The sequence below is a fragment of the Oreochromis niloticus genome, linkage group LG19 (genome assembly GCF_001858045.2).
Source record: "Oreochromis niloticus isolate F11D_XX linkage group LG19, O_niloticus_UMD_NMBU, whole genome shotgun sequence".
Classification (NCBI taxonomy): Eukaryota; Metazoa; Chordata; class Actinopteri; order Cichliformes; family Cichlidae; genus Oreochromis; species Oreochromis niloticus.
The window spans coordinates 22,812,994-22,827,730 of NC_031983.2; the positions used below are offsets into that span (position 1 = coordinate 22,812,994).

The 14,737-nt window shown below is 41.2% G+C and overlaps 1 protein-coding gene across 3 annotated transcripts in view; it reads right to left on the bottom strand.

The window, feature by feature from the left end:
* The window catches only part of kif6 (kinesin family member 6), a 79,487-nt gene that overhangs the window by 49,049 nt on the left and 15,701 nt on the right, over positions 1 to 14,737 (bottom strand). For all 3 annotated transcript variants that reach the window (XM_013271532.3, XM_005477498.4, XM_013271533.3), the window contains 4 exons: positions 11,212 to 11,341; positions 7,688 to 7,894; positions 5,769 to 5,912; positions 5,409 to 5,495 (listed from right to left, as the gene is read on the bottom strand). In XM_013271532.3, coding sequence (XP_013126986.1) covers positions 5,409 to 5,495; positions 5,769 to 5,912; positions 7,688 to 7,894; positions 11,212 to 11,341 — 568 coding nt within the window. The remainder of the gene's footprint in view (positions 1 to 5,408; positions 5,496 to 5,768; positions 5,913 to 7,687; positions 7,895 to 11,211; positions 11,342 to 14,737) is intronic.

The following is a 14,737-nucleotide window of genomic DNA, read 5'->3' on the forward strand; positions in this document are numbered from 1 at the left end:
CGAACACAACTTGAGATGCTTCTAAGAAGAAACGGATCTGTTGTGTGTTTTTGGAAAGGCGTGACTTTGCTGTTTCAACCTCGATCACCCCACATCATCCCGTCCCTGTATTTATTGTATGCTTTAACACCAAACACCACATCTGACCACTCTTCGCCAGAGCCGCTCCCTGTATCTCCTTTTTGGAGCTCGTGGTCTGATGTAATTCTTCCAGCTGCATCCCCAAAAGCTGCCCACCAGTTGTTGGTCAGCAGAATTGTGCAGTCTATTTCAGAGCGCCAAGCCCACACTGGCACCACAGTTTCAGGGCAGGCTCTGAATAAAAACGGACTCAAACCATGTGACTGATGATGTCAGCAAACCCTATGGAAACCCAACTACACAAATCTGATGATAGAAGAAACATCCAGATGCTCATTTTCCCTCTCTCTCTTTCCCTCTACATTTATGTCTGTCACAGTCTATGTACTGACAAACGCAATTAACTTTGAAACATTAAACAGGCCTAACTTTAAATTATACCTCCTCTTCTTGAAAACATACCCTCCATCCTGTGCACATAACCACCCACACTAAAGTGTAAGCACTGCAGTATAACCCGCAGTATAACCACAGGTTACACCTTAAAAATGTATATGTGCAGTGTTACGCAGTATGCCACTCACAAACATGCTGCTATTATGGGGCCTCTTTTATAAAGGAAGATTAGGCAAAATTTCCCATTACAACTAACTGTGTGCTAGGTTTTTATCCTCCACAACAAAATGCGAACACATGGGCTGAATTTCTTGTGTCATATGGCACTACTTTGGTATTACAGACTAAAACAAGAAGCACTACACTGAACCAGTGATTCCCAACCAGGAGTATGAGTAACCCAAAGGGGTACACTACTAAAGCACTAACTTTGGGTACAAAAACATAGTTTTAGTGACATTTAATTGAAGAATGAAATGTAATGGAGCCGTTTTAAGAGACATTAATTCTAGTTTTAATCATCTTATTTTTTTATCCAAAATAACAAACTATGATTGAGCAGTTACAATTGATAATGTCTCATTACACTACATTCTAAAGATGCTCTACTGGATCTTAAGACTTTAGAGACCATTTCAGTACAGTGAAGTTAATGCAAAATTCCCAAAAATGGTCAGCTAACCATATCCGGGGATGTGCATGGTCACCAACCAATAGTCTTTAAATGCCGTGACATTTAAACAAAGTATTAAGAGGCCCAAGGTGTCCAAGTAAAATATCCCACACGTCATTGCATCTCAACCTGTCTCAACGGTTGATAAAAGGACAGATTAATGACCCAGGATTATAAACCCCATGCAAGGATTTTCACATCAGCTTCCTGAACATGTCTCTCTGGATGGTGATAAGCAGGCGTCTGTTTGAGTCACAGGTATGCGCTAATCTCAGAGCTGTCTTTTAAAGCTGGATGTTGTTTGCGTTTTTGTGAATACTGGCTTTAAGTTTAAGAGGGTCCCTAAGTTAACCTCTGCACATATGCATAACCTCAAGCCAACATTTTTAACCCTTTTAAGAATTAAAAAAATATAAATAATGGGAGTATAAACACATAAATGCATCAGTGAGATGTGACTGTTACAATAGCTGCTGACAATCTCCACTGATGAATGCAGATTGGGATCAGCCGGATCTAAATGAAGGATTAACGCCAACATTAGTGCTCTTAGAGGAACTAACCGACGCAGCCTTATATGGTGCAGCCACTGTGGCTGACTTCATCATCATCACAGGTCACTTTCAACACCTCATTCTTTGCCTGTCAGTGAGAGACGTGTTCAGTGTTTTGTCTGGTCTGGCTGGTTTCCTGCTCCTCAGGATTTGAAGCCTGCAGGCTACAGTATAGGACCAGACAAATCATTGTGAAAAGCAAACTTCAGGTTTTAAATCACCAAAGTCGGCAACTCCAAGACACAGTGCGCCTTCAGACGGGGCAGGCCAAAAATTGGAGTCAGTGTGTCCCCCCCTAACCACAATAAATGACATCACTCTATTCTGCATACTGCGCTGCTGCTTGCTTTGCATTTTCCTCAGTAAACTGGGCCGAGAGATAGATGAGACAGAAGCAATGAACATAAAATGAGAAACACACTAAAAATCCATAAACAGAGACAAGAGGTTTGCCCACGGAGGTTGGGTTTGCCTGGAGCTGTAACTGCGCCGGACCCGACTGGGAGCAGCCAGACACTGTCACAATTACTGAGCCGGCCGCAGACTCTCTTAAAAATACCTCTGTGGGGTTTGCAAGTGGCCAGCCAAGTCTTAGCAGCAGCAGTAATACAGTAGCTGTCGATAGGGTGGGAGCAGAGGAAGTAGATACAGCAGTGATGACTCGCTACCATATGTCCACCCATTAGGCCTTTTTAACAACTACCAGGTCTGCACACTGTAACAGTGGAAGGTGTGACAGGTATTCTAAAGCATCTAGTATAACTAGAATTACTATTTTGTTACTGTTTTTGAGAATTTAAATTACTTAACTATTTCTGTGAGGCAAATGGTAGCTTTGTTAAGAACAGTGTTATATAGTTTACCAGAAATAGTGAAGGAGGGGCATCGTGTCAGAGGTTAACCTGGCTGTGATTATGTGATTTCCTATTACTAGTGAATGAAATAATATGTAACAAAAAAGCCCCCAAGAGCACAAAGCAGTCTCTAGGCAGCATTTCCTTTTAAGGTAATAGTTGTTATGCTCCTGGGATGGTGATCCAGCATTTTGGTTTTTTGTGTTATCATTGATCTTTGTTTTCTTCTGGGTTTTGACTGCTAGGTTGATGGTTTGTTTTGTATTTCTACTTCTCAGGTCCCTGTTTTCTGTCCCCTCTGTGTAGTTTCAAGTCTGTGCCCTTGAGCCAGTTGTATTTCCTGTTTTATTGTGAAGGTCTGTGTCTTATGTCAGTGTGCTCAGTTTGCATTTCCTCTGTCTCGTTAGGTCTAATTTCTTCTGGCTGTGTTCCCACCTGTTCCTCGTTCCCTCATGTTCCTGCCTGTGTATTTATAGTGTGTGTCCTCGTGTGCTCGTCGCCGGTTTGTCTGTGTTTTTTCCTGCATCATTCTGTGTCATCTCCCCGCGTCTCCCTGCATCTCCCTGCATTTCCGTTCAGGTTTCAGTTCTGCATTTTGTTAGTTTTTTCCAGTTTAGGTTTTGCTTAGTTTCCCTCCACACATTCGCCGTTTCTGTTTGTATCACCACCTTATGAATAAACTCACTTGCATCTCAGCTGCCTGCATCTTGGGTCCTAATTCTCCACCTCCAGACGTCTGCCACAGCGGACGTGACAGTAGTATTGTATTTTCTATATATTCATGTTGTTTTCATTGCTATTTTAAACGCACTTTAAGAAGTTTCTACTGTTAATGACATGACTATTAACCGCACTGTTAACTGCAAGCTTTTTATCCAATATTATACAACAATATATTTCTAACTAAGTAGGCAGCTCAATCGTTTTCACTTGACGGCTTTCTTTAAAGACGTTTTGGGATCAAATTGAAAGAAAGGCACATGTGAAATGTGAGTGAGGTCAAATGCGACATGATAGTTTGATGCAAATTATAACATGATATATAGAATCCCAATCTTCCAGCACCATCTCCTACAAAAGCAAAGGCAGTAGAATTTTAAGCAAAGCTTTAAAGATAAAAGACATTTTAAGAAAGTTTGACCTTATCTGACCTTGAAGAGGTCAGCGATCCAAAGTAATGTGATATTATGAATGGTCATATATCTTTCTCTTTACCTTTCCATATGTTGTCAATACAAAAAATGACAGTAAGAAAATAGCTCTATACAGCATTGTCATCATTTTGACCTTGGGATCATCTAGTGACTTTGAAAGAGAGGTCAGAGGTCAAATATGAAATGAATATGAATATTACTTGTAAGAATCATAGTTTCTAACTTACTATGCTTTTTGTGAGTTTTAAACCAATAAACCAATAAGTTGACCTTGAAGACCTCAGAGGATGTAAGGCAAATTTCAATGGATTGTTAACATGACCCCACTCTCAACATGTTCTCACTCCCAAAGCGTAACATTTTACGCTAGGTCACAAATTGTCAATATGCTACGCTTCCAGGCACCCAACACGTCCCTAGATTACGAGATCGGAAAAATGAGGAAACATGAGAACCGTTTGGAATGAATCTACACATGTACGTTCGTTTTACTTAAATCGCTTTGGAAAACACTATCTAACGTCATTAAAGTGCTGGTTAAGAAGTGAGGACTGAGCCTGTCTCCAGCCGGAGACAGGAAGGGCACTGTCGATCCCCCCAACGGGTCGCCCCATCCGACCGAGCCCTGTTTTTTCGTTCGTTTTTGTCCTGTGTTGCTACTTATTTGTGTAGAGTTTATATCCCCTGTAGGCTTTGTTATTATAGGTAAATAAAATGAATTGTTATCAGGTATGTTATTAATGGTGTATTTTTTATGTGTGTAAGGTTAGGGATAAGGTTAGAGTTATAGCTGAAATACATGGCTGGATTGTGTATTACCACGGGATTGTCATTCTACTGGATTTCATCCATAACCCGGCGGGTAGCATAAGAACGCGGACGGTCACCTTTCACGTTCCTCAGGAACGCCGCGGGACTTGACAAATCGTCAGTATATTACGCCTCGAGAGTGAGAACGGGCTGCTACTCTATACCCCTACAAGTTTTAATCAGAATTTATTTAAAACTTCCTGAGGTATTTGTTATTCCTTGCTAAATTAATAATTACCAGTACCACCCCTGAAAAAGTATTATTAGTCAATCCCAAATATATAGATACCAAATAAAAATAATGAAGTTCAGCCGACTACCCACTCTTGGTTTTAAAAAAAATGTCTCCTCATAACTACATCTGGGGAAACAGTACTCAGTGAGGAGTGCAATGTGTAATTTCTGCTTCCTTGCATGACTGTGTGCAAGGACATATGTATACACCAGACCCCAGCTGAATATTTTCTCAAGAGGCTCGGAATTATTGGGAGAGAATATGCCATAACAGAATTGGAGGCATGTAAACAAGACAGAGAGAGATTGCAAACAGGACGTGTGAGCAGTCTAAATATCACAAGATGGACGGGCGTCCACGTGTTGAGGGTGGAAAACGGCTTCTTTCAGAATGACTGTGTCACAATGGAAAAACTAACTTGGTGCTGGAAACCCAAAGAGGACACTTAAGCACATGGTGGGTTACACTTAGTTTAGAAACTGGATTCTCACTGCCGTTCATTTGCCGATCAATTTAAGGTCTGGAAGCTTAAGGGAGGGTCTGGCCAAAATAAAACGGCACATTAAGTCATGGATCTGTGGTGTGATTGTGCAGCTCAGCGTCAGAATTTCGAGGGCCTGGCGAGGCAGCGCGAGCGTCTGATTGTCTCACCAGCGCAGGATCCAGTTCTTCGTTCAGTATCGCCTCGTTCTTGATGACAGCCACACGCTGTGCAAAGCGACACGTTGAGATGGACTCCTGAGGAAAATAGTTTGAAAAATCTGTCAGTGATCCGATCTGACAGTAGGAGGGAAAGAAAATTAATACCGCTGATTACACCATAATTTAGTAATCATGTGATACTGTACATTTCCTCAAAGGAATGCATGCAGAGACTCAACAAAGGTAACAAGACTTTCTCTCCAAAGCACGCCGACAAAAGTAGTGTCCTAAAACTACAACAAAGTATTGTTTTCTGAGGGAATCTAAGAGACTTGCGTCTGAACATGTCCTCATGGTAACCATGCTTACCTCGAGGTTCCTTCTCTCGACTGCCATAGTGGCAATCATGGTGGTCATGCAGTTGCCCCCAAGACTGTCCCTCAGAACAGACGTTAACATGGAGTTTCTGTAGGGAATATGGGAACGATTCTTCTCTGACAGTGCTATGATGACCTGAGGAAGAGAAAAGTGCTGACATGACTGAGAAATATCACGCAAACCCGGGGAAAGTCGGCACACAACTCATGATTCAAAGGGCTGTCATTATTTTTGCATTATTTCTACAGTGTTAATCACATCTTCACTAGATAAGACCTTTCTATCTGTAGGCTGCTCACATAATTCTACTGGCCAATCACATATGCCTCTGTATGAGGAACCGATGAGGGACTGAACTGCAAAACAAAAATCTTGAAAACAAAAATCATCTATTCTCAGCCAACAGTTTAGCTTTTTAATATGTAGTCAGCAGACAGATTGGAAATGTCCACGCCCAAATCCTACAAATATGGGCCATTAACCCCCCCAGAGACTAAAGGACTATATACACAGAAAGAGGGTAAAAGTCATGTGTTGAGTAGCATTGTTGGGTTTATTACCAAGGGGCTTAAAAAGCTTAAAAATTAAGCCACTGACGAAGTGGCAAAAACTGCAGTTTTTCTAATGGCCACTTGAAGCTGACTCCAAAATCCCTTTAGACTTTCATGTTAAGATTTCCAACTACGGCATTAAAGAGCCTATTTAAAGCCTGGCCTCTTGTTTGACCTCTATGAATAGGTTATAACACTTGCAAGTGAATATTATTTATAACTCATTAACATGGATAACTGAGATAGGTGTGCTGACACAGTCTGCCAGCCTTAGTTTGGTCATTAAACTAGATCTTTTCACAGTGTGTGTGTGTGTGTGTGTGTGTGTGTGTGTGTGTGTGTGTGTGTGTGTGTGTGTGTGTGTGTGTGTGCAGTTGATGCTATTTGGAGCATTCTCAATGGCTTATCTGTGGAATAGAGCGTCCAAGCAGTCTATGCTTCAGTTTTATGAGTAAAAATCAACTATTTTATTAGTCCTTTATTTGTTACCAGTTTCTCAATATGTGTGTCTGTGCAATGCATCTGTACAGTTTATGAATGCAGTTTGCTAACCAAACTGCCTCCATTCTCAACAATGTAATGAATTGTACATCAGTTGATACTTTTTTAAAAGCAATATTACTAAGTAATATTACTACATTACTTATTTACTTGATGTAGAAAGTAATTTATTTCTCTACTACTTTTGCAATACTGAACTGTCAAGATGGTGGAGTCTAAAATCTGAGTGATATTATGTTATAGTCAAATTTTTTTCTTGCTATGAAATTACCTTTACCAAGGACAGTATGTGATTGGTTCAGATTGTGCGCTTATCAGAATTACTTGTTGTGTGGTAGGGCAACACTGGATCTGTAGTGTTATATCTTCACAAATACCACTGACATTTTTAATTGACAAATTTTTAAGTAATCGTACAGTGTATTCAAAAGATGGGCTCCACCTGGTCTAAATAGTAAACTGCAAAATCAGTAAGAAAATTTTTCTACTCTTTACTAAATCCAACCTCAGTTAACACTTTACTGAGAGCATCTTTCATGGAAGGCCTACCCTATTGTTCACTATTATATGAGTGTACAGTGTCTTTGAGTCAGCCCAGGGCTTCAAAACAGGCCTTCACAAATCAGTGGGAGATTTCACAGTGGCTATTTTCATCTTTCTTTATCCAGTCAGTGTTATTAACTCATAGGGAGTAGTACAAATGAAGCAAGCAAGTCCTTGGGAAAGAGCTCCATTTCTGTTTGGTATCAATAACAAGAAGACAAACATTAAATTAACTGATATATTATATCTTAACACTAAACTGTTTTTTTAATTCTAATCTGTATTACTATATAACAAAGAAAAAAAGATTCCTACCTGTTCCAGGTAATGGAGAGAGAGGTTGATATACTTTGCATCGGTGAGCAGCTGCCCATTTAAACCAGTCTTGCTAACTCGGTCCGATCCTGCCAGATCCACCAGGTGGAGCTTGGATCGCCGCATGGTGGCTGAACCGGGCTCACGCCTGCATAGGTGCACAGTGAATATACAGTGGGAACGAGTGGACGCCTGGTTCATGGGAGTCTGAGGATGACAAAAGGGGTCAAGTGACAAGAACAGATTTTAAAATAATGTTGCAGTTGCAGGTTTGTGTGAGAGTAATCTGAATCCTGACAAACTGGTACACATGGCGAAAACAAAAAAACAAAGGGGGGAATTAATTCTTCATTTCTGGTATTTTCCAATTCAAACAACAACAAAAAAACATGTTCCCTTTGATTCTTATTTTTTTTTCTTGTTCCCACTCATTTATAGATCAAAGTCACAGCATGTGTAACCAATGCGCGGTGAACACATGGTAGCGGCTTGACAAAAGCTGAGGCTGATGGCCACTGGAACAGCAGAAAGCAGGTTGAGACCAGAAGGAGACAGAAATAGAGCGTGAGTCACACTGCACAAACAAGTTTTATTAACTAGAGGAGGATGAGGACATCGCTGACAGAATAAACAGAGGAAATGGACATTCACTGACATAGTGCTGAGCATGCACTTCTTGCAGTTTGAACATATGATGCAGGTTTTATTAAGCAGCTTTTAATTAGAAAGGAGGTGTCATCTCATCTTGTATTAGCTTCTAATCCCGGATGACATGCTTTTCCTTTTGTGCAACTCTCAGTCATCTAAGATATTGACATGAGCCACTTTTTCTCTCTGATAAAAAAGATCACCATAGACAGTCTAAAAAAGCTGCTCTGACTCTGACTTACTGTCGGCATAAATGTGCCAACACCTGACTGTTAGCGTCATGACAGCTTGTGACAGACCTTTCACTATCTTAACCCTCTGCTGTCATCCCTTTCCTCAGTGCAAATTCCCTTCACTCTGCACATGTCTATCTTTTCTCCATATGGTATCCCCAAAGTAATGTGAGGCAGCTCTTATATGTTGAGCTGGGATCACATTTCTAATAGTTTTGCATAATGGGTCAAGGTTGGGGATAGTGTGTCCATGCTAAAGTAGAGAATTTAATTCAGGAACCCTTTTCCATTATTTCCATCTGTAGTCTTGTGGATATGGATATATGTTGTGGGACCTACCATGCAGACAGATGGAAAACTTAAGGTAGAAAACAGAGCAGTCGTGTAAATGATAAGTAAGGATGTAAGGGTGATTATTAAATCAGAAAAAGCAAGAAAGGGAGAAGCTGGTGCAAGGCGGGCTTGCAGATGCACAGCAAGCTAAAGATGTTTAAATATAGAAAGCATAAATGCTCAGGTTATATCCTGTCTTTTGCCCTGTGGCATCTGGGATGGGCTTCAGCCCCCCCTTCCCGACAGGAAGAAAATGGATAGATGATAGGATGGATGGATGAACAGATGGATCATAGTTCCAGAAGTAATAGAGTAACTTAGCATATAAGCATGCAGGCACACCTGGGACACCATAAATATTAATAGTTATAAACAATGTGTCCACAGGGGAAAATATCCCAGTTCAAAACATATAAACTATGGAGTAACATCAGTAAAGTACAAGTTGTCTTCAATGGAGTCATGCCATTTATTCTCCTGTGTTCTACATTGACCACGTGCTGACCTTATGAGGACCTCACACTAACCACACACAGTGTCGCAGGGGATCAACAGAAAGTGGTGCTAAAAACTGCTAAATATATAGAGATGCTGATCCAAAATACTGAGAGGGAAGCTGAAATTTGGCTATTTGTGTACAAACTTGTAAATAATTTTGATTCTGATTGGATTCTATTCTGGTTCTGTGCACCCAACTCACCCCCATAAGTTCAAGAGGAAATCTGAGAGAAGAAGGGGAGAGGTCTAAGTCCGACATCGATGTGAAGCCGAAACAGAAAAGAGCAAATGAGAGGAAACCTTTCTTTGTGAAGCTAAGGTGCGTTTTTTTTAAAGTCCTGTTCAATAAAGCTGTGGAGGGCATTGTAAAGTCTCAAACCGAGTGAGCTCACTGCCTGCGGAGTGTGATGTGATCCGATGTGTCATCTATTAGCCACATGGCTGGGAGTAACAGAAGAAAGAAAGTATTGCTTTTAACTTTATTGGAGGGTCTGCATGGAGCAAGGACTTGAGTGCTGATTCTGGCAGAGACCATTTGACCATGTAGAGGGTTCTTTGTTTGCTTCAGGCTCAAGAGAAACCTTCCTGTGATGAAGTCCCAAAGAGGACGAGTCAACAAAAGTCTGAATGTGGGTGGACAGCGGTGGGGTCTCCCCTGCTGCACAGCGCAGCCCTTTAAAAGTTTTATAATGAAACTTCTGAGAATGTGTTTGCACTGAAATATCCCTGAAGGTTTCACAGCAATCGACATAGGAAGCGTGTCAACCAAACAGATGCAAAACAAATGTAATATTGTTCAGGGTCCAGGCTCTGACACTGGGGGGATCACGGAAAGATGTCATCGCATACAGAGTTGTTTTCCACTCTTTGTGATTGTCCCACCGCCATTAACATAACCTCTGCTGAATTGGCCTCACCTGTGATCAAGTATTCTGTCCATCTTATTACTAGACTCTTATGTTTAACCTTGTCTGTTGCCAAATGGACTTGTTCTTGTCATAGTCGAGCAGGTGTTGTATTGAACTGTATTTTCATTGTTTCTAGTTTTTTTTCTCCCCTCATATTTTTAATTCCTCTGAATTCTTAATGTCCTTATTGCAGAACCTTTTGCTTGTTTCGTGGTTTTTAAATACCTTGGGTGCTGCTCTCTCTGTCTCACATGTTTGTGTTACAATTCCTGTCTAGATGAGGCTCAATGGAATAACTGGATTATTTAATGTTCATATTAAAAAGTTCCAGAAACTCCAGCTTAGATCCTGAAACATCTACTATATTTTTTTACTTTGGTTTAGTTTCATGATAGCATCACAGCCACACACAAAAAAACGGCTTCAACATTCTCATTAAGACTAAAGAGTCTGCCTGTTTGAAACCTGATTATCCTGTTCACTTTTACTGTCTGCTATTTACTTACAAATTACCAACACGAGCAAACGAGGTGAGATCAGCCTTTTGCTCCAAAGCAAAAGCTGACCCACCGCATGTCTCATCAGCGTGGGGAGTCTGGGCGTCTGAGTGTGGAAAAAAACAACACCACAACATAAACATAAATTACAGAGAGAATGCTTGGTTTTACTGGGGAAAAAACACGGTAAAAAGGACCACATGGGACCAAAATAATATTTTAGATGGGTCTTAAGGTACCTTTTAGAAGGCATATTGCATTTGTGGACAAAAAATGCCTTTTATGCTGCTTACCCCGGTAGTGGTTAGTGATATTTTTGTATGCTGCCTACAATCCTAATTCTTAACACTGCTTTCATTGCATGTAAATTGAACAGCAGAAGCCTTTATTTCCCTTTTTGCTCTTACTTCAGCGATCATACGATTGGTGTCACCAAGGAAGAGTAGATTCAGAGCCTCCTCCTCGCTCGCTGACTGCTGCAGAGACAGGTTCCTCAGATGGATGTTTTGGTCTTGATCCTCCATAATCATTACTTTTCTGAAAAAATAGAAAAAGAATCTTTGTTGGGAGGAATTATCAAAGACAAATGACCAGAAATCAGGCAAAACACCCAATCATTCCAAGCAAAGCAATTACAAAAAAAGAATTATCTGAGTTATGTCATCCATTTCCCTCTCTTTACCAGGCGTCGCTCAGCTCTGAATCCAAACAAACCACACATGCATGTCAGTGTGGGCTGCAACCCAGTTTGTGCTTTATCTATCTGGGAGTTCATGATTTGATAACAGACAGGGCTTGCTTTTAAAAACAAACAGGTGATTGGTTCTTGCCCACATCAGGCACCCTTTGAAATACGGTGCACTTAAGGAACCCCTGTGATCTCACCACATTATTTCCATTCCGCCACAGGGGCTGTGACAGTATGGCTACTAGACTGACATGTCAAAGAGGGTGGAATGAATCGCGAACACATGCAGATAATTATACTAACATGTGTAGGCAATTGAGGTGGTTTGATAAAACAGAATTAATCTTAATGTGATTAAAAGCTGTGGCCTGGCAGGGTTGTTTTCCTAAACAGCCACGCCAACCCGAAATATAAATGTTTATTGTATTTTTACAAAAACCGAGAATGGATTAAGGTAATTTGCAGACTTCTGGCATCGAGAGGGTGGAAAACTGAGTATGTGATGGAAATAATAAATAAAGAAGAGAATGGGGTACTGTAGGCAGTGAAAGAGAGACATCAGTCAGTGCCACAGCTTCTCCTTGAATCAGCAAGTGTGGCCAGAGCACAGTTAACGACGGGCACTGTCTATTTCCAGAAGACTGTGATTTGTGGGTATCTAAACCTTGAGCTGGATTCTCTGTGAATGGAGAGGAGAAACCTAAATCGAGCAAGTACATGAAAATACTGGATAACACTCTCAGAAACGGAGGTGACAGTAAAAGTCCATTTCTGTCTCTACAGGTATACTCTACATGGGTATAACCTAATTACTTGACTTTTCTGAGAAAAAAAGGAACATGTAGGAACACATTTGCCTTGATTGTTCTAGATTTTAAGTTGCAAAAGCACAAGATCGACTGTTTTCAGTCCAAGGTAGCAAAAAATAATAGTTTTGCCGTAAGTTGCATGAAATTTAATTTAAAGTAAAATGTAAGTTACATACATAAAGCCAGTGAAATCAGCTGCTCTGCCGAACCTTTACTGCAGCCATCCTCAGTTACCTGTTGTATGTGGATCTTTCTGCATTCAGTTTTGAAACGAATAACTGAAAAGCATGTTCGATCAGGTGATTGTCTTGGCCTTTGAATAGCATCACATTTCTTTGCCTTGAGAAACTCTTGGGTAGCTTTTCTACTTTGCTTTGGACCATTTGCATTGTCCAATCAGATTGCAGCATTTGGCTGAATCTGAGAAGAGCATAGACCTGTACATTTCAGAATCCATCCTGCTACTTCTATCAGGAGTCACATCATCAATAAACACTCCGCTGCATTGGCATGCCAGTGCCATAATATTGCCTCCACCATGTGTGACAGATGATATGGAATGCTTTGGATCATGAGTTGTTTCTTTCTGTCTCCGTACTTTTGTACACCGTCATCCCCATTTAAATTCCCATTTAAGTTTCTTCAGTAAAAACATAGAAAGCACCCAAGGTACCAATGCCCGTTTCTGTAACTGTCATGGACACTTAATTGGTACAGTTTTCTACTGAATCTAGGATATATCCTATCATACCAAATGTCATAGAAAGATTGTTAAAAACTAGAACCAGACAACTTTAAGGGGATCACCCATACTTATTGGGTTATGAGGGCTTGAAAATGCTGGTAAATACAAATAAAAAAAACAAAACATTCAACCGATCCCTATCTACCATGAGTGCCTATAACAGAAAATTTTCAAGACAGTAATCTCTTCCATGCCTTTATTAAATATACTATATTTATTGTAAATAAAAAAAGAATTCATTCTGAGGTGATCTTTTGAAACATGTGTCCACTCTGGCACAGCTGGCTGCCGGCGGAGCTCACGGGCACGTCACTTCAACCCCCTCTGGCTTCTGCTCTGCGGCTCCTGAGTGACCCCTCATCTGGGGCTCTCCTCAGCTCTTTCTGGGAGAGTGGCACGGTTGCCCCTCCATTGGTCTTCCTTGGTCTCTTGTGCTCTGAGGGTCTCTGGATGTCTGGAGCCTGGATTTCCTCCATACCTGCTTCATGCCCTGGAGGACGGGGCTATGGCTCCCCACACCCTCTAGCGAAATCGTTACATGAAGGAACCTTTTGAATACAAGCGCGCTCATGCTCACAGGTTTACACACGGGTGCTCACAGATACAAACCACACCCTTTTTGGCTGCTACCTCAAAGCACACTGCGCTGTCGATCTTACATGCTGCACAATAATATCCAATATTTAGTATTTACTGTTATATACACATAGATTATTGTTGTTTATTATATTGCTCTCTTTTTTGCTTGTTTTCTCTTCTTTTTTTCCCTCTCTCAACAGGTGATCCAGGTGATTGATATATATATATGTATTTTTTGTCCCCCCACCTCTTTTTTGTTTTGTGCCCTTTATCGCCGTTCCTCTTCCCCGCTGTTTTTCTTTCCCTCCCTCTCTTTCTTTCTCCCTTTCCCTTCCCCGAGTCATGTCTGTCCCGTATATAACGACTGAAAATAAAATAAAATAAACAATAAAAACAAAAACAAAGCAAAAAAAAAGAAGCGTGTGTCACCGCCAGGTTGCCGCTGTGTTTGCAGAGCAGACCCATAAGCAGACACAGCGAGCCTTTATTATGGCTGATATCAAAAACGGAAAACAAGGCAAAACGTACTGGGACACAACTAAACTAGAAAATAACTGGGAGCAGCTAAACAGCTATGACAACGAGAACATGAAATTGAACAGGAACATGCGAAACATGGACATGAAGTAAACTAAACCTGACGTGAACATGAACAGTAGAAAGCAAGACTCTGTAACCTGACCTGACTTGACATGAAGTAAACAGATCACCCAACAATGAACAGAGAAAGACAGAAGACTTACGGTGCGTTCACACCGAACGCGATAGAGGTGGCCAGAGCGTCAGGTTTACATGTAAAGTCAATGGAAAGAGCGCGATGACACGCGATTGCGCGTCCGGCGAAAATTCGGAAGCAGATTTGCGTCGCGAAAACGCCAAAACTCGTGAAACGCGCGTCAGTGTAGCGCGTCTGGCGCGTTTGACTCGCGAAAAAAAACCACGCGCGTGAGTTTTTGTGTTGCATTTTGTGCATACGTGTGTTTCGCCTCTACCGCTCGAGTTGGAAAATCTGAACTCCGGCGTCAATTCGCGCCGCGACAACCAATCAGGAGGCTGGTGACGTGGCTCTGACCTAGGTACTGACGCGTACTGTCCCGCTATTTTCCCACTGA